This window comes from Lithobates pipiens, unplaced genomic scaffold (genome assembly GCF_037356315.1).
Source record: "Lithobates pipiens isolate NorthernLeopardFrog02 unplaced genomic scaffold, aLitPip1_a1.2 Scaffold_28, whole genome shotgun sequence".
Classification (NCBI taxonomy): Eukaryota; Metazoa; Chordata; class Amphibia; order Anura; family Ranidae; genus Lithobates; species Lithobates pipiens.
The window spans coordinates 746,027-768,058 of NW_027507789.1; the positions used below are offsets into that span (position 1 = coordinate 746,027).

The 22,032-nt window shown below is 49.7% G+C and overlaps 1 protein-coding gene across 2 annotated transcripts in view; it reads right to left on the minus strand.

Annotated features, from left to right (window-relative positions):
• LOC143934985 (leucine-rich repeat and fibronectin type III domain-containing protein 1-like protein) overlaps positions 1-10,216 on the minus strand; it is a 35,188-nt gene extending 24,972 nt beyond the window's left edge. Inside the window, exon 1 of one of the 2 annotated variants that reach the window (XM_077458534.1) lies at positions 10,010-10,216. In XM_077458534.1, the coding sequence (XP_077314660.1) occupies positions 10,010-10,052 (43 nt within the window). In that variant the 5' untranslated portion in view covers positions 10,053-10,216. Of the gene's footprint in view, positions 1-9,912 lie in introns of both variants that reach the window. The other variant, XM_077458535.1, reaches the window with a different exon arrangement.
• Positions 10,217-22,032: the final 11,816 nt, after the last annotated feature.

Consider the following 22,032-nt stretch of genomic DNA (forward strand, 5'->3'; position numbering starts at 1 on the left):
TACAAAGTTGGCAAATGGTCTTTACTGGGGGGAGCGGAATTGGGAGATGCGTTGTCAATAGTCAATAGGAACGGTGGAATTAAGGTGACTTTTGGTTGTTTTTAAGGTGCAATGAGCTTAACTCCTCCCCCCACCCCCATTATCTTTATTATACATACTCCCTTATACAGCAGACCCGGTGTCCTCCCACTGTGATTGGCTGTTCGGATGATATTGCTCAGTATAAAAGTCAGGGGGGCATAATGTCAATAGTGTGACGGATCCAGAATTCCCTGTTCATGCTTCTCTACCAATCACAACACAGAAGTAACGAGGAGTGAACAAAGACACTTCTTATGCTGTCATTAGATGAGGGTGAATAACCAGAACCTGTACCCCCTTATACCAGGTGTCCCTATCAGAGCCCTCCTTACTTCAGAAGGCCTCATCAGAGTCCCCCCCTAACATCAGGTGTTCCTATCAGAGTGCCCCCCAATGAAATCAACTATCTTCCTCAGCATTCCCCTTGTATAAAATGCCCTCATCAGAGTGCCACTTATATCAATTGCCCCTTCATTTCTGAGTGCCCCCCTTCCTCAATGTCCCCATTAGAGTGGCACCCCCCTTTAAATCAATTCATCCTTATATCAACTGTCCCCATCAGAATGCCCCCTTATATCATCTGCCCCATCAGAATGCCCCCTTATATCATCTGCCCCATCAGAATGCCCCTTATATCATCTGCCCCATCAGAATGCCCCTTATATCATCTGTTCCATCAGAATTCCCCTTATATCATCTGTCCCCATCAGAACGCCCCCTTATATCATCTGCCCCATCAGAATGCCCCCTTATATCATCTGCCCCATCAGAATGCCCCTTATATCATCTGCCCCATCAGAATGCCCCTTATATCATCTGTTCCCATCAGAATGCCCCCTTATATCATCTGATCCCATCAGAATGCCCCTTATATCATCTGATCCCATCAGAATGCCCCTTATATCATCTGTCCCATCAGAATGCCCCTTATATCATCTGATCCCATCAGAATGCCCCTTATATCATCTGTCCCATCAGAATGCCCCCTTATATCATCTGTCCCATCAGAATGCCCCCTTATATCATCTGTCCCCATCAGAATGCCCCCTTATATCATCTGTTCCCATCAGAATGCCCCCTTATATCATCTGTCCCATCAGAATGCCCCCTTATATCATCTGTCCCCATCAGAATGCCCCCTTATATCATCTGTTCCCATCAGAATGCCCCCTTATATCATCTGTCCCCATCAGAATGCCCCCTTATATCATCTGATCCCATCAGAATGCCCCCTTATATCATCTGCCCCATCAGAATGCCCCCTTATATCATCTGCCCCATCAGAATGCCCCCTTATATCATCTGCCCCATCAGAATGCCCCCTTATATCATCTGATCCCATCAGAATGCCCCTTATATCATCTGTCCCATCAGAATGCCCCCTTATATCACCTGTCCCATCAGAATGCCCCCTTATATCATCTGTCCCCATCAGAATGCCCCCTTATATCATCTGCCCCATCAGAATGCCCCTTATATCATCTGATCCCATCAGAATGCCCCTTATATCATCTGTCCCATCAGAATGCCCCCTTATATCACCTGTCCCATCAGAATGCCCCCTTATATCATCTGTTCCCATCAGAATGCCCCCTTATATCATCTGTTCCCATCAGAATGCCCCCTTATATCATCTGTCCCATCAGAATGCCCCTTATATCATCTGATCCCATCAGAATGCCCCCTTATATCATCTGTTCCCATCAGAATGCCCCTTATATCATCTGTTCCCATCAGAATGCCCCCTTATATCATCTGTCCCCATCAGAATGCCCCCTTATATCATCTGTCCCATCAGAATGCCCCTTATATCATCTGCCCCATCAGAATGCCCCTTATATCATCTGCCCCATCAGAATGCCCCTTATATCATCTGCCCCCATCAGAATGCCCCCTTATATCATCTGTCCCCATCAGAATGCCCCCTTATATCATCTGTTCCCATCAGAATGCCCCTTATATCATCTGCCCCCATCAGAATGCCCCCTTATATCATCTGTCCCCATCAGAATGCCCCCTTATATCATCTGCCCCATCAGAATGCCCCTTATATCATCTGCCCCATCAGAATGCCCCTTATATCATCTGCCCCCATCAGAATGCCCCCTTATATCATCTGTCCCCATCAGAATGCCCCCTTATATCATCTGCCCCATCAGAATGCCCCTTATATCATCTGCCCCATCAGAATGCCCCTTATATCATCTGTTCCCATCAGAATGCCCCCTTATATCATCTGATCCCATCAGAATGCCCCTTATATCATCTGATCCCATCAGAATGCCCCTTATATCATCTGTCCCATCAGAATGCCCCCTTATATCATCTGTCCCATCAGAATGCCCCCTTATATCATCTGTCCCCATCAGAATGCCCCCTTATATCATCTGTTCCCATCAGAATGCCCCCTTATATCATCTGTCCCATCAGAATGCCCCCTTATATCATCTGTCCCCATCAGAATGCCCCCTTATATCATCTGTTCCCATCAGAATGCCCCCTTATATCATCTGTCCCCATCAGAATGCCCCCTTATATCATCTGATCCCATCAGAATGCCCCCTTATATCATCTGCCCCATCAGAATGCCCCCTTATATCATCTGCCCCATCAGAATGCCCCCTTATATCATCTGCCCCATCAGAATGCCCCCTTATATCATCTGATCCCATCAGAATGCCCCTTATATCATCTGTCCCATCAGAATGCCCCCTTATATCACCTGTCCCATCAGAATGCCCCCTTATATCATCTGTCCCCATCAGAATGCCCCCTTATATCATCTGCCCCATCAGAATGCCCCTTATATCATCTGATCCCATCAGAATGCCCCTTATATCATCTGTCCCATCAGAATGCCCCCTTATATCACCTGTCCCATCAGAATGCCCCCTTATATCATCTGTCCCCATCAGAATGCCCCCTTATATCATCTGTTCCCATCAGAATGCTCCCTTATATCATCTGTCCCATCAGAATGCCCCCTTATATCATCTGCCCCATCAGAATGCCCCTTATATCATCTGCCCCCATCAGAATGCCCCCTTATATCATCTGTCCCCATCAGAATGCCCCCTTATATCATCTGTTCCCATCAGAATGCCCCTTATATCATCTGCCCCCATCAGAATGCCCCCTTATATCATCTGTCCCCATCAGAATGCCCCTTATATCATCTGCCCCATCAGAATGCCCCCTTATATCATCTGTTCCCATCAGAATGCCCCTTATATCATCTGTTCCCATCAGAATGCCCCCTTATATCATCTGTCCCCATCAGAATGCCCCCTTATATCATCTGTCCCATCAGAATGCCCCTTATATCATCTGCCCCATCAGAATGCCCCTTATATCATCTGCCCCATCAGAATGCCCCTTATATCATCTGCCCCCATCAGAATGCCCCCTTATATCATCTGTCCCCATCAGAATGCCCCCTTATATCATCTGTTCCCATCAGAATGCCCCTTATATCATCTGTTCCCATCAGAATGCCCCTTATATCATCTGTTCCCATCAGAATGCCCCTTATATCATCTGTCCCATCAGAATGCCCCTTATATCATCTGCCCCATCAGAATGCCCCTTATATCATCTGATCCCATCAGAATGCCCCTTATATCATCTGTCCCATCAGAATGCCCCTTATATCATCTGTCCCATCAGAATGCCCCCCTTATATCATCTGTCCCATCAGAATGCCCCTTATATCATCTGTCCCATCAGAATGCCCCTTATATCATCTGTCCCATCAGAATGCCCCTTATATCATCTGTCCCATCAGAATGCCCCCTTATATCATCTGTCCCCATCAGAATGCCCCCTTATATCATCTGTCCCCATCAGAATGCCCCCTTATATCATCTGTCCCCATCAGAATGCCCCCTTATATCATCTGATCCCATCAGAATGCCCCCTTATATCATCTGCCCCATCAGAATGCCCCCTTATATCATCTGCCCCATCAGAATGCCCCTTATATCATCTGCCCCATCAGAATGCCCCCTTATATCACCTGTCCCATCAGAATGCCCCCTTATATCATCTGCCCCATCAGAATGCCCCTTATATCATCTGTCCCATCAGAATGCCCCCTTATATCACCTGTCCCATCAGAATGCCCCCTTATATCATCTGTCCCCATCAGAATGCCCCCTTATATCATCTGATCCCATCAGAATGCCCCCTTATATCATCTGCCCCATCAGAATGCCCCCTTATATCATCTGATCCCATCAGAATGCCCCTTATATCATCTGTCCCATCAGAATGCCCCCTTATATCATCTGTCCCCATCAGAATGCCCCCTTATATCATCTGTCCCCATCAGAATGCCCCCTTATATCATCTGATCCCATCAGAATGCCCCCTTATATCATCTGCCCCATCAGAATGCCCCCTTATATCATCTGCCCCATCAGAATGCCCCTTATATCATCTGCCCCATCAGAATGCCCCCTTATATCACCTGTCCCATCAGAATGCCCCCTTATATCATCTGCCCCATCAGAATGCCCCCTTATATCATCTGCCCCATCAGAATGCCCCCTTATATCATCTGTTCCCATCAGAATGCCCCTTATATCATCTGTCCCATCAGAATGCCCCCTTATATCATCTGATCCCATCAGAATGCCCCCTTATATCATCTGCCCCATCAGAATGCCCCCTTATATCATCTGATCCCATCAGAATGCCCCCTTATATCATCTGCCCCATCAGAATGCCCCCTTATATCATCTGATCCCATCAGAATGCCCCCTTATATCATCTGATCCCATCAGAATGCCCCCTTATATCATCTGCCCCATCAGAATGCCCCCTTATATCATCTGATCCCATCAGAATGCCCCCTTATATCATCTGCCCCATCAGAATGCCCCCTTATATCATCTGATCCCATCAGAATGCCCCCTTATATCATCTGATCCCATCAGAATGCCCCCTTATATCATCTGCCCCATCAGAATGCCGCCTTATATCATCTGATCCCATCAGAATGCCCCCTTATATCATCTGCCCCATCAGAATGCCCCCTTATATCATCTGATCCCATCAGAATGCCCCCTTATATCATCTGCCCCATCAGAATGCCCCCTTATATCATCTGCCCCATCAGAATGCCCCCTTATATCATCTGATCCCATCAGAATGCCCCCTTATATCATCTGTTCCATCAGAATGCCCCTTATATCATCTGCCCCATCAGAATGCCCCCTTATATCATCTGTCCCCATCAGAATGCCCCCTTATATCATCTGCCCCATCAGAATGCCCCCTTATATCATCTGTCCCCATCAGAATGCCCCCTTATATCATCTGCCCCATCAGAATGCCCCCTTATATCATCTGCCCCATCAGAATGCCCCCTTATATCATCTGCCCCATCAGAATGCCCCCTTATATCATCTGCCCCATCAGAATGCCCCTTATATCATCTGCCCCATCAGAATGCCCCTTATATCATCTCTCATTCATTTCCTAATACTTATCCAAACTTTCCCTGATGCAGGTAAATGATTTATATAATATTTTAGAATTAATGATATAAGAAGGAGACGAATCCCCACTGATAGGAATCGTTACTTTTTCTCTTTTCTGCTTTTGTACTTTATTAAACATTGGTGACTCCATTCCTGTGCGATGCTGGCCCAGCACACAAATCACGGAATATTTAATAATATCTATATATCTATATCTGATACTCCGAATGTGCCGATTCTTTTTCTGTAAAACTTCAATAAAAAAAAAAAAAAGATACTAAAATGTGATCCAATTCCCTCCAACAGAGAAAAAAAGAAATCTTTCCTGATCCCCAGAGATTATGGGATATTCCCGGGATCAGCACTCTGTACTGTTATTTCCTATAGATATTAATTGCCAGTTATATTTTGTACATTTAGAAAAGCATCCAGTCTACTGAGTCAGTGGCACTCGCTGTGGGGGAGGGGGGAGGGCTATTGTACATTTTCACAGCTCTTATGATAAGGAATTCTGCCCCAATATGGAGGTTGGCGCCCAACTCCAGGCTGAATTCTTTTTACCTGATCCCAGGGGCAAACTGCCAGCAAGCTTCACTCTGCGGGGGGCAGCACTGTGACGGAACCTCCATACCTGGACTCTTTGCCCTCACTGTAGGTCAGTAATGGTGCCCGGTATATACAGGGCAGTGTTACTGAGTTGGTTGCTAGGATGCTGGCATTTAAACAGCTTTTAATTCTACACTTAGAGGCGCCTTTTCTTTGTTTTTCTGTTTCCTATTCAGAGATTGCTTCTCGCCATAAGTGCAGCCCTAAGTGTGGAAGATACCCTATTATAGATTTTCTGGTTCATAAAGACGTCTGTTTTTTGCTTGGTCCTGAAGTTCAGAGCGCCCTTACAAACTGTATCTGCTAGGATGCTGGCGGCTGTGCATTGGTTGCTATGGTGCAGTCAGCTGTAATGACGCTATACAGCCCAGCTGCCTGTGTCCCAGCAGCCAATGAGGCCGTGCAGCCGAGCTGCTACCATCCCAATAACTAATAATGGACAGCTAAGCAGCCCCATTGGTTGCTAGGACCCTGGCGGCTGGGCCACAGCATCATTAGTCGCTATTCTAGCATCCTAGTAACCAAAGGAGGTCTGGCAAAAAATAGGGCAGAATCTGGGGTGTCCATGAGACACAGTATAGCAGGATCACCTGTATTGTCATGACTACGTTCATTGCCTCCTCGGGTGGCAAGTAACCTACGCACACTCCTGCATGACCCCCTGGCCCAGTGATGGAGAACCTCGGCACCCCAGATGTCTGGAACTACATTTCCCATGATGATCAACTACACTGCAGAGTACAAGAGCATCATGGGGAATGTAGTTCCAAAACATCTGGGGTGCCGAGGTTCCCCATCATTGCCCGGGGGGGGGGGGGGGGGGTAAGTTGCGGGTGCCGAGTCCAGCAGGTCCTAAAGGTTTGCCATCACTGGGCTAACTCTTATCTGCAGCTGTCTGCCGCAGTACCTCTTCTCCACCACAAGATGTCCTCAGTATTCCAAGTTGAATAACCCAACCCAGACTGAGGACATACTGTGAGTTCAGAGTGTCACAGGGGCACCGTAGAGAGAACGTCATCACCATGCTCTTCATGGTCATTAGTGAGGACCACCCAGCCCAGAGAGGAGGCCCTGCACCTAACTCGACTCTCCCTAAGACAGCTGGTAAAATATATTTTTTTTAAATAACAATAAATTCACATGGGTGGTGGGGGGGCAACACGGAGAGTTTGGTGGGGGGGGCAACAAGGGGAGTTTGGTGGTGGCGGGGGGGGGGGGCATGGAGCCCAGAAGGCTCTGCATAGAACACACCCAGAGGGGTTGATTAATCAGTGTAGTCAGATTTTCTGTAAGGGCTCATTTACACAAACAGAATTCTCTACCACCCTTCTGAAAACAACCCATATTGGATCGCTTTTCAGAAGGTGAAAGAGTATCGGCTGCCTGCCTCTTCCCCCACACAACCACGAGCCATTGGGTTCCCTTTAGCAGTGCTAATGGTTGCCAAATATAACCTGTTGTATCATTTGTGCCACGCTGCAAAGCCCCCCTCCCCCCCCCCAGCCGGCACTGCAGATAAGGGTCTGATATGGACCTAGAGGGGGACCCCCCACGCCATTTTTTCGGCATACGGCTTCCCCTTTAACTTCATACCAGGTGATGGGGCCGGTGACGCTTCCTTCGCTGGTCCCGGCTACCTGGAGCCGCGCTCAAAATGAGCGGACTTTTCTACGGGCGGGAAAAGTCCGTTCATTTCAAAAGTACGGCGGACTGGCACACACACGGCCGGATTGTCCGCCGAAATGCGAGTCCGGCGGACATATTTAGGTGCAACGCTACTTTCTTAGTCCGCCGGACTTTTGGGTAAAAAAAAGTCCGCCGGAGCCCACACACAGGCGGATTGTTTGATCGTGTGTACGCAGCTTAAGAGCTCTTATACAGATTCTCTGCCTGTCTTTTACTTTCCCGAGTCCCGGGTGGTGACAGGGTCTCTTTAAAATGTGCAACTTTCCTTTTTACTGATGTAGGGGAAAGTACAGACCATGATTCTGGCCAAAATGAAAATCACAATTTTTTTGCTTCGAATAAAAGGATCACGATTCTCACAACGTAAAATCTTTCACATTATACAACAAAAAATGGGGTAATTAAAAAAAAAAATGCATTTGAAAGATCGCGGCACAAATACAGTGTGACATAAAATATTACAACAACCACCATTTTATTCTCTAGGGTGTTTACTAAAAATATAAATATATATATATAATGTTTGGGGGTTCCAAGTAATTTTCTAGCAAAAAAAATGATTTTAATATGAAACCAACAAATGTCTTTCCTCACTTACACACAAAGTCTATTCCAGTGACAAATTGTTAAAAAGTTTATACTGAAGTTCAACTGATAAAGAATGTTGTGATTCTTGGTAGACGCCCGGATTTTCTCTTCCTTTCTTTTAAGGGCTTCAGAAGAGCAGAGAGAATTCTTTGCATAGAAAGAATCACAGAAAAACAACCCTACACCATAATCCCCCCTTCACCCCCCCTGCACACCATAATCCCCCCTTCACCCCCCCTGCACACCATAATCCCCCCTTCACCCCCCCCACACCTTAATCCCCCCTTCACCCCCCCTCCACACCATAATCCCCCCTTCACCCCCCCCCCACACCTTAATCCCCCCTTCACCCCCCCTGCACACCATAATCCCCCCTTCACCCCCCACACACCTTAATCCCCCCTTCACCCCCCCCCACACCTTAATCCCCCCTTCACCCCCCCCACACCTTAATCCCCCCTTCACCCCCCCTCCACACCATAATCCCCCCTTCACCCCCCCCACACCATAATCCTCCCTTCACCACCCCACACCATAATCCCCTCCCCTTCACCCCCCCACACCTTAATCCCCCCATCACCAAATGATTGGGACCAGTGCACAAAGCAAGGTCCATAAAGGCATGGATGAGCGAGTTTGGGGTGCAGGAACTTGACTGGGCTGCACAGAGTCCTGACCTCAACCCCCATAGAACACCTTTGTGCTGAATTAGAGCAGAGACTGTGAGCCAGGCCTTCTCCTCCAACATCAGTGCCTGACCTCACAAATGCTCTTCTGGAAGAATGGTCAAACATTCCCATAGACACCCTCCTAAACCTTGTGGACGGACTTCCCAGAAGAGGTGAAGCTGTTATAGCTGCAAAGGGCCAACTCAATACTGAACCCTCCGGACTAAGACTGGGGGGGTCATTAAAGTTCATGTGTGTGTTGACAATGTAGTGTATACTGTATATATATATATATGTATATTGTGGTTGGCCAGTGGACATACAGAATATTAATATAATTTCTGTGTTCTGGGTCATTAAATCCACATTTAGAGTAACAATCAGGTAAGTACGGACATACCTCACTTTTAATCACACAATGGGGGTTTATTTACTAAAGCTGGAAAGTGGAAAATCCGCTCACTTCTGCATAGAAACCAATCAGCTTCCAGGTTTTATTACCAAAGATTAATAGAACAAGCTGAGGTTAGAAGCTGATTGGTTAGTAGTGAGCGGATTTTGCACTTCCCAGCTTTAGTAAATACACCCCCATTGTGTACATAAAGTGGGGTATTCCTCTCACCATTTCTGATGGCGGGTGATGGGCTCCGCCGTCTTCCTCCAATAACAGATTTCAGCACCTCGGAGAGTCTCCTTCCCGGCCTTCTCACTGTCCATGGTGCTGAAATCTGCTGTAAATATCACCTAGAGAAGGCGAGCCAAGCTCTCCCTCCCCCAATCACACAAAGAGCGGTACTTACTGTCCTCCTGGAGATCCGGTGATCACTAATCTGCCTTCCTCGCCGGTGATCACACAGAACAGCAATACAAGGACTCTACCAACTACGAGAGACCTACCGCAGTCATACAACCCGAGCATCCTCATTGACCTGCACTGCATATCTTCTTATAGGACCGTTAGATGGACTGATGTAAGTTGGACCTCTATAAGATCCCAAATAATCTCTATTTCTGGTGCAATTCCCCCTCCCCCCCATCTTCCAGTAATAGATGATTCCAGAACACCTGTACAGGTTAATCAGGTTCAGGTGTGATAATGAGCACCCCTGAGACCTCCTGTTTATAGAAGACGTTCTGCTGTTCTTAACCTCTTCACTGATGAGATTCAGACGTGTCTGAGATGGGAAATGATGAGGCGGCACATCGAGCCTCTCCTGGTGCTCTGCCTCCTATAAGTGGAGAGGCTTTTCTGGAAGTTGGCCACATTTGCCCAGTAAAGGGGCGAAGACTTTACTAATGAGGTCCAGAGAGAGACAAACGAAAGATTTGACAATCCAGAAGTGTTAAATATCGTTATCGGCACCAAAAACACCGAACATCCTACGGGGACTCGGGAACCAAAGACACCGAACATCCTACGGGGACTCGGGAACCAAAGACACGAACATCCTACGGGGACTCGGGAACCAAAGACACGAAAATCCTACGGGGACTCGGGAACCAAAGACACCGAACATCCTACGGGGACTCGGGAACCAAAGACACGAACATCCTACGGGGACTCGGGAACCAAAGACACCGAACATCCTACGGGGACTCGGGAACCAAAGACACCGAACATCCTACGGGGACTCGGGAACCAAAGACACAAACATCCTACGGGGACTCGGGAACCAAAGACACCGAACATCCTACGGGGACTCGGGCACCAAAGACACCGAACATCCTACGGGGACTCGGGAACCAAAGACACCGAACATCCTACGGGGACTCGGGAACCAAAGACACCGAACATCCTACGAGAACTCGGGAACCAAAGACACCGAACATCCTACGGGGACTCGGGAACCAAAGACACCGAACATCCTACGGGGACTCGGGCACCAAAGACACGAACATCCTACGGGGACTCGGGAACCAAAGACACCGAACATCCTACGGGGACTCGGGCACCAAAGACACCGAACATCCTACGGGGACTCGGGCACCAAAGACACCGAACATCCTACGGGGACTCGTGCACCAAAGACACCGAACATCCTACGGGGACTCGGGAACCAAAGACACCGAACATCCTACGGGGACTCGGGAACCAAAGACACCGAACATCCTACGGGGACTCGGGCACCAAAGACACCGAACATCCTACGGGGACTCGGGAACCAAAGACACCGAACATCCTACGGGGACTCGGGAACCAAAGACACCGAACATCCTACGGGGACTCGGGAACCAAAGACATGAACATCCTACGGGGACTCGGGAACCAAAGACACGAACATCCTACGGGGACTCGGGAACCAAAGACACCGAACATCCTACGGGGACTCGGGAACCAAAGACACGAACATCCTATGGGGACTCGGGAACCAAAGACACCGAACATCCTATGGGGACTCGGGAACCAAAGACACCGAACATCCTACGGGGACTCGGGCACCAAAGACACCGAACATCCTACGAGAACTCGGGAACCAAAGACACCGAACATCCTACGGGGACTCGGGAACCAAAGACACCGAACATCCTACGAGAACTCGGGAACCAAAGACACCGAACATCCTACGGGGACTCGGGAACCAAAGACACCGAACATCCTACGGGGACTCGGGCACCAAAGACACCGAACATCCTACGGGGACTCGGGCACCAAAGACACCGAACATCCTACGGGGACTCGTGCACCAAAGACACCGAACATCCTACGAGGACTCGGGAACCAAAGACACCGAACATCCTACGGGGACTCGGGAACCAAAGACACCGAACATCCTACGGGGACTCGGGCACCAAAGACACCGAACATCCTACGGGGACTCGGGAACCAAAGACACCGAACATCCTACGGGGACTCGGGAACCAAAGACACCGAACATCCTACGGGGACTCGGGCACCAAAGACACCGAACATCCTACGGGGACTCGGGAACCAAAGACACCGAACATCCTACGGGGACTCGGGAACCAAAGACACGAACATCCTACGGGGACTCGGGAACCAAAGACACAAACATCCTACGGGGACTCGGGAACCAAAGACACAAACATCCTACGGGGACTCGGGAACCAAAGACACCGAACATCCTACGGGGACTCGGGAACCAAAGACACCGAACATCCTACGGGGACTCGGGAACCAAAGACACCGAACATCCTACGGGGACTCGGGAACCAAAGACACCGAACATCCTACGGGGACTCGGGAACCAAAGACACGAACATCCTACGGGGACTCGGGAACCAAAGACACAAACATCCTACGGGGACTCGGGAACCAAAGACACGAACATCCTACGGGGACTCGGGAACCAAAGACACAAACATCCTACGGGGACTCGGGAACCAAAGACACTGAACATCCTACGGGGACTCGGGCACCAAAGACACCGAACATCTTACGGGGACTCGGGCACCAAAGACACCGAACATCTTACGGGGACTCGGGAACCAAAGACACCAAACATCCGGACTCGGGAACCAAAGACACTGAACTTCCTACGGGGACTCGGGAACCAAAGACACCAAGCATCTGGACTCGGGAACCAAAGACACCGAACATCCTACGGGGACTCGGGCACCAAAGACACCGAACATCCTACGGGGACTCGGGAACCAAAGACACCGAACATCCTACGGGGACTCGGGCACCAAAGACACCGAACATCCTACGGGGACTCGGGAACCAAAGACACCGAACATCCTACGGGGACTCGGGCACCAAAGACACCGAACATCCTACGGGGACTCGGGAACCAAAGACACCGAACATCCTACGGGGACTCGGGCACCAAAGACACCGAACATCCTACGGGGACTCGGGCACCAAAGACACCGAACATCTTAGGGGGACTCGGGAACCAAAGACACCGAACATCCGGACTCGGGAACCAAAGACACCGAACATCCTACGGGGACTCGGGCACCAAAGACACCGAACATCCTACGGGGACTCGAGCACCAAAGACACCGAACATCTTACGGGGACTCGGGAACCAAAGACACCGAACATCCTACGGGGACTCGGGAACCAAAGACACCGAACATCCTACGGGGACTCGGGAACCAAAGACACAAACATCCTACGGGGACTCGGGAACCAAAGACACTGAACATCCTACGGGGACTCGGGCACCAAAGACACCGAACATCTTACGGGGACTCGGGCACCAAAGACACCGAACATCTTACGGGGACTCGGGAACCAAAGACACCAAACATCCGGACTCGGGAAGCAAAGACACCGAACATCCTACGGGGACTCGGGCACCAAAGACACCGAACATCCTACGGGGACTCGGGCACCAAAGACACCGAACATCCTACAGGGACTCGGGAACCAAAGACACCGAACATCCTACGGGGACTCGGGCACCAAAGACACCGAACATCCTACGGGGACTCGGGAACCAAAGACACCGAACATCCTACGGGGACTCGGGAACCAAAGACTCCGAACATCCTACAGGGACTTGGGAACCAAAAACACCGAACATCCTACGGGGAAGCGGGCACCAAAGACACCGAACATCCTACGGGGACTCGGGCGCCAAAGACACCGAACATCCTATGGGGACTTGGGCACCAAAGACACCGAACATCCTACGGGGACTCGGGAACCAAAGACACCGAACATCCTACGGGGACTCGGGAACCAAAGACACGAACATCCTACGGGGACTTGGGAACCAAAGACACCAAACATCCTACGGGGACTCGGGCACCAAAGACACGAACATCCTACGAGGACTCGGGAACCAAAGACACTGAACTTCCTACGGGGACTCGGGAACCAAAGACACCAAGCATCTGGACTCGGGAACCAAAGACACCGAACATCCTACGGGGACTCGGGCACCAAAGACACCGAACATCCTACGGGGACTCGGGAACCAAAGACACCGAACATCCTACGGGGACTCGGGCACCAAAGACACCGAACATCCTACGGGGACTCGGGAACCAAAGACACCGAACATCCTACGGGGACTCGGGCACCAAAGACACCGAACATCCTACGGGGACTCGGGAACCAAAGACACCGAACATCCTACGGGGACTCGGGCACCAAAGACACCGAACATCCTACGGGGACTCGGGCACCAAAGACACCGAACATCTTAGGGGGACTCGGGAACCAAAGACACCGAACATCCGGACTCGGGAACCAAAGACACCGAACATCCTACGGGGACTCGGGCACCAAAGACACCGAACATCCTACGGGGACTCGAGCACCAAAGACACCGAACATCTTACGGGGACTCGGGAAACAAAGACACCGAACATCCTACGGGGACTTGGGAACCAAAGACACCGAACATCCTACGGGGACTCGGGAACCAAAGACACCGAACATCCTACGGGGACTCGAGCACCAAAGACACCGAATATCTTACGGGGACTCGGGAACCAAAGACACCGAACATCCTACGGGGACTCGGGAACCAAAGACACCGAACATCCTACGGGGACTCGGGAACCAACGACACCGAACATCCTACGGGGACTCGAGCACCAAAGACACCGAACATCCTACGGGGACTCGGGAACCAAAGACACCGAACATCCTACGGGGACTCGGGAACCAAAGACACCGAACATCCTACGGGGACTCGGGAACCAAAGACACCGAACATCCTACGGGGACTCGGGAACCAAAGACATGAACATCCTACGGGGACTCGGGAACCAAAGACACGAACATCCTATGGGGACTCGGGCACCAAAGACACCGAACATCCTACGGGGACTCGGGAACCAAAGACACCGAACATCCTACGGGGACTCGGGCACCAAAGACACCGAACATCCTACGGGGACTCGGGAACCAAAGACACCGAACATCCTACGGGGACTCGGGAACCAAAGACACCGAACATCCTACGGGGACTCGGGCATCAAAGACACCGAACATCCTACGGGGACTCGGGAACCAAAGACACCGAACATCCTACGGGGACTCGGGCACCAAAGACACCGAACATCCTACGGGGACTCGGGCACCAAAGACACCGAACATCTTACAGGGATTTGGGCACCAAAGACACCGAACATCCTACGGGACTCGGGAACCAAAGACACCGAACATCCTACGGGGACTCGGGAACCAAAGACATGAACATCCTACGGGGACTCGGGAACCAAAGACACGAACATCCTACGGGGACTCGGGAACCAAAGACACCGAACATCCTACGGGGACTCGGGAACCAAAGACACAAACATCCTACGGGGACTCGGGAATCAAAGACACCGAACATCCTACGGGGACTCGGGAACCAAAGACACCGAACATCCTACGGGGACTCGGGAACCAAAGACACCGAACATCCTACAGGGACTCGGGAACCAAAGACACCGAACATCCTACGGGGACTCGGGAACCAAAGACACGAACATCCTACGGGGACTCGGGAACCAAAGACACAAACATCCTACGGGGACTCGGGAACCAAAGACACAAACATCCTACGGGGACTCGGGAACCAAAGACACAAACATCCTACGGGGACTCGGGAACCAAAGACACCGAACATCCTACGGGGACTCGGGAACCAAAGACACCGAACATCCTACGGGGACTCGGGAACCAAAGACACCGAACATCCTACGGGGACTCGGGAACCAAAGACACAAACATCCTACGGGGACTCGGGAACCAAAGACACGAACATCCTACGGGGACTCGGGAACCAAAGACACAAACATCCTACGGGGACTCGGGAACCAAAGACACTGAACATCCTACGGGGACTCGGGCACCAAAGACACCGAACATCTTACGGGGACTCGGGCACCAAAGACACCGAACATCTTACGGGGACTCGGGAACCAAAGACACCAAACATCCGGACTCGGGAACCAAAGACACTGAACTTCCTACGGGGACTCGGGAACCAAAGACACCAAGCATCTGGACTCGGGAACCAAAGACACCGAACATCCTACGGGGACTCGGGCACCAAAGACACCGAACATCCTACGGGGACTCGGGAACCAAAGACACCGAACATCCTACGGGGACTCGGGCACCAAAGACACCGAACATCCTACGGGGACTCGGGAACCAAAGACACCGAACATCCTACGGGGACTCGGGCACCAAAGACACCGAACATCCTACGGGGACTCGGGAACCAAAGACACCGAACATCCTACGGGGACTCGGGCACCAAAGACACCGAACATCCTACGGGGACTCGGGCACCAAAGACACCGAACATCTTAGGGGGACTCGGGAACCAAAGACACCGAACATCCGGACTCGGGAACCAAAGACACCGAACATCCTACGGGGACTTGGGCACCAAAGACACCGAACATCCTACGGGGACTCGAGCACCAAAGACACCGAACATCTTACGGGGACTCGGGAACCAAAGACACCGAACATCCTACGGGGACTCGGGAACCAAAGACACCGAACATCCTACGGGGACTCGGGAACCAAAGACACAACACAAACATCCTACGGGGACTCGGGAACCAAAGACACTGAACATCCTACGGGGACTCGGGCACCAAAGACACCGAACATCTTACGGGGACTCGGGCACCAAAGACACCGAACATCTTACGGGGACTCGGGAACCAAAGACACCAAACATCCGGACTCGGGAAGCAAAGACACCGAACATCCTACGGGGACTCGGGCACCAAAGACACCGAACATCCTACGGGGACTCGGGCACCAAAGACACCGAACATCCTACAGGGACTCGGGAACCAAAGACACCGAACATCCTACGGGGACTCGGGCACCAAAGACACCGAACATCCTACGGGGACTCGGGAACCAAAGACACCGAACATCCTACGGGGACTCGGGAACCAAAGACACCGAACATCCTACAGGGACTTGGGAACCAAAAACACCGAACATCCTACGGGGAAGCGGGCACCAAAGACACCGAACATCCTACGGGGACTCGGGCGCCAAAGACACCGAACATCCTATGGGGACTTGGGCACCAAAGACACCGAACATCCTACGGGGACTCGGGAACCAAAGACACCGAACATCCTACGGGGACTCGGGAACCAAAGACACGAACATCCTACGGGGACTTGGGAACCAAAGACACCAAACATCCTACGGGGACTCGGGCACCAAAGACACGAACATCCTACGAGGACTCGGGAACCAAAGACACTGAACTTCCTACGGGGACTCGGGAACCAAAGACACCAAGCATCTGGACTCGGGAACCAAAGACACCGAACATCCTACGGGGACTCGGGCACCAAAGACACCGAACATCCTACGGGGACTCGGGAACCAAAGACACCGAACATCCTACGGGGACTCGGGCACCAAAGACACCGAACATCCTACGGGGACTCGGGAACCAAAGACACCGAACATCCTACGGGGACTCGGGCACCAAAGACACCGAACATCCTACGGGGACTCGGGAACCAAAGACACCGAACATCCTACGGGGACTCGGGCACCAAAGACACCGAACATCCTACGGGGACTCGGGCACCAAAGACACCGAACATCTTAGGGGGACTCGGGAACCAAAGACACCGAACATCCGGACTCGGGAACCAAAGACACCGAACATCCTACGGGGACTCGGGCACCAAAGACACCGAACATCCTACGGGGACTCGGGAACCAAAGACACCGAACATCCTACGGGGACTCGGGAACCAAAGACATGAACATCCTACGGGGACTCGGGAACCAAAGACACGAACATCCTATGGGGACTCGGGCACCAAAGACACCGAACATCCTACGGGGACTCGGGAACCAAAGACACCGAACATCCTACGGGGACTCGGGCACCAAAGACACCGAACATCCTACGGGGACTCGGGAACCAAAGACACCGAACATCCTACGGGGACTCGGGAACCAAAGACACCGAACATCCTACGGGGACTCGGGCATCAAAGACACCGAACATCCTACGGGGACTCGGGAACCAAAGACACCGAACATCCTACAGGGACTCGGGCATCAAAGACACCGAACATCCTACGGGGACTCGGGAACCAAAGACACCGAACATCCTACGGGGACTCGGGAACCAAAGACACCGAACATCCTACGGGGACTCGGGAACCAAAGACATGAACATCCTACGGGGACTCGGGAACCAAAGACACGAACATCCTATGGGGACTCGGGCACCAAAGACACCGAACATCCTACGGGGACTCGGGAACCAAAGACACCGAACATCCTACGGGGACTCGGGCACCAAAGACACCGAACATCCTACGGGGACTCGGGAACCAAAGACACCGAACATCCTACGGGGACTCGGGAACCAAAGACACCGAACATCCTACGGGGACTCGGGCATCAAAGACACCGAACATCCTACGGGGACTCGGGAACCAAAGACACCGAACATCCTACGGGGACTCGGGCACTAAAGACACCGAACATCCTACGGGGACTCGGGCACCAAAGACACCGGCATTAAAGTTCGGCTTTTCTTCTTCTTTTTTCAGGTCCGGCGGAGTGTCGAGGGATCGCGGGGCGCCATTTTTTTTTTTTAATGTAAAAAACTTGTAAAAAACCCGGTGTAGTGTCTTTATTCACTTTTTAAACTTTTTTTGGTGAATGGGTAGAGGTATTATATATACTCATTCACATGGGGGAAGCGGGATATGGCCCCCCCCCCAGATTCCGATAAGCCCCCCCACCCGCAGACCCCTAAAACCACTGGCCGGGGTTGTGGGGAAAGGCCCTTATCCTCATCAATGACAGCACAGCGGGGGAGGGGGTGGGGGGGCGCTCGCTCATCACCTCCCTTTCCTGACCTGCCAGGCTGCACGCTCGGAGGATCAGGGTCCGTTATTGATTATGGGGGGAGGGGATGGGGGAGGGGCACCACACCCATTTTTGTTGTCTCATTCAGGATCTCGCTGGCTTATGTAACAAATCGCATTTCGGATCAGTAATAAGTGGTCACCTCCGGTGAGTTTCCATCGATCTTCACTCGCGGGGAAGTCTTTGAAGGATTCTCCAATCAGAAGAATCCATTTATTTCTCTGGCGTTGGGATCGTTGGGATCGTCACATTTGGACTTTTCATGTGTTTGCGTTTATTTGATGATTTCTATGGTGGATTCCCCGCTTGGTTTACACCTTTACTTTTTGTGTCACAATGAATTGTTGTGCGGGTGGCCGACATTCTGCAACTCTGTGTGTGTGTGGGGGGGGGGGGGGGGGAGCAAAGAATTGATGCAATGCAAACAGGGAATTGATGCTAATAGGTTGCAGGAGATCAGCAACACAATTTTATTTAAAACATGGATTGAAAAGGTTTGGGGGGGAGGGGTAACTAGAAAAGAATTAGCTTTGTCTAGCCATGACACACAATGCAACTCCAACACATCACCCTTCATCTGCTTCCTACAGGAACTGAGCCGCCAGCTGCAGGAACAGGCAGTGCAGGTGCGGCTCCAATTAAAGGGGAAGTCCGATATTATCACATCTCCAGGTGATCCCCGTCCCCAAATCCGGCTTTTCCTTTCTGCACCGTACTACAAGTTCTGCTTTTCAATTAGACGTTTTCACAATCCTTCCTAATTCTGCCTCCCAAACTGTCTCCCCCCCCCCCCCCAAAACTCAGGCGGTTTCTATGGCGACAGAAAGCTGCGCCGTTTGCTTGTTGCATCCAATCTCTCGCTAATGAAAGCTTCTTAATCCCGATGGGTTTTCAGCGCGGTTGCAAACATTGTGCCTATTAAAAAAAAAATGCATATTATTAAAGTTCTTAATGAGCCGGAATTTGGCTGCAAACAGATTCCTGGGACAGCGAAGTGCGCCGAGGACTCTCCGCCGCGCTTAACCCTTCCCGCGTCCGTTCCCGAAAACCGCACGGGGCCCGCCCCTTCTCCACCGGAAATTCCAAACGAAACCGTTCAAAGTGGAGCGGTCACAAATCTGCAGGAAAAAATGCGGGACAATATGCCAGAAAAATCCACATATATGTACAAACAGGCACCGAAGCAAAAGGTGAAGGACTCAAAGATGCTTTTAACTGTTTGTAATTTCATCTCATTAAAAAGAAATTCAACGCGTTTCGGCAGCAACAAAACTTCCCCCCTTCATCAGGGCTACAAAACAGACAAAAAACAAAATATTAGATGATAAAATAAATGTGTAAATTCAAGACTAGTTCATTTAACGTGGATCTGTCAGCAACTTCACAAATCTGCATGAATAAATCCGGGACAATATGCCTGAAAAATTCACAATATACACAACATATTCAATAATTAATTTATTATTCATCAATTATTTATAATATATATATATATACAAATATTTACAGATACGAAGAGACACTATACCTGAAAAATTCACAATACACTTGGTATAAATATTTAACATTTTTTTTATTACTCTATTATATATAAGACATTTTAATATGCACCCCTATCTCTATCTATATATATATATATACAAACGGCACCAAACCAAAAGGTGAAAGACTCAAACATGCTTTTAACTGTTTGTAATTTCATCTCAATAAAAATACATTTAACGCGTTTCGGCAGCAACAATACTGAGGACTACAACACAGACAAAAAATCTAAATATTAGATGATAAAATAAATGTGTAAATTTAAGACTAAATCATTTAAAGTGGATCTGTCAGCAACTTTACAAATCTGCATTAATAAATCAGAGACAATATGGCTGAAAAATTCACAATATACACAACATATATATTCAATAATATTTTATTTATTCATTGATTATTTATAATATATATATATATATATATATATATATATATATATATATATATATATATATACTATATACACACACATTTATAAATATGAATAGATTTAGGACACTATGCCTGAAAAATTCACAATATACATGGTATACAGTGCCTTGCGAAAGTATTCACCCCCTTGAACTTTTCAACCTTTTGCCACATTTCAGGCTTCAAACATAAAGATATAAAATGTTTATTTTTTGTGAAGAATCACCAACAAGTGGGACACAATTGTGAAGTGGAACGAAATCTATTGGATATTTTAAACTTTTTTAACTAATAAAAAAATGAAAAGTGGGGCGTGCAAAAGTATTCGGCCCCCTTGCGTTAATACTTTGTAGAGCCACCTTTTGCTGCGATTACAGCTGCAAGTCGCTTGGGGTATGTCTCTATCAGTTTTGCACATCGAGAGACTGAAATTCTTGCCCATTCTTCCTTGCAAAACAGCTGGAGCTCAGTGAGGTTGGATGGAGAGCGTTTGTGAACAGCAGTTTTCAGCTCTTTCCACAGATTCTCGATTGGATTCAGGTCTGGACTTTGACTTGGCCATTCTAACACCTGGATACGTTTATTTGTGAACCATTCCTTTGTAGATTTTGCTGTATGTTTGGGATCATTGTCTTGTTGGAAGATAAATCTCCGTCCCAGTTTCAGGTCTTTTGCAGACTCCAACAGGTTTTCCTCCAAAATGGTCCTGTATTTGGCTGCATCCATCTTCCCCTCAATTTTAACCATCTTCCCTGTCCCTGCTGAAGAAAAGCAGGCCCAAACCATGATGCTGCCACCACCATGTGTGACAGTGGGGATGGTGTGTTGATGGTGATGAGCTGTGTTGCTTTTACACCAAACATATCGTTTTGCATTGTGGGCAAAAAGTTGGATTTTGGTTTCATGTGACCAGAGCACCTTCTTCCACATGTTTGGTGTGTCTCCCAGGTGGCTTGTGACAAACTTTAGACGAGACTTTTTATGGATATCTTTGAGAAATGGCTTTCTTCTTGCCACTCTTCCATAAAGGCCAGATTTGTGCAGTGTACGACTGATTGTTGTCCTATGGACAGACTCTCCCACCTCAGCTGTAGTTCTCTGCAGTTCATCCAGAGTGATCATGGGCCTCTTGGCTGCATCTCTGATCTGTCTTCTCCTTGTCTGAGCTGAAAGT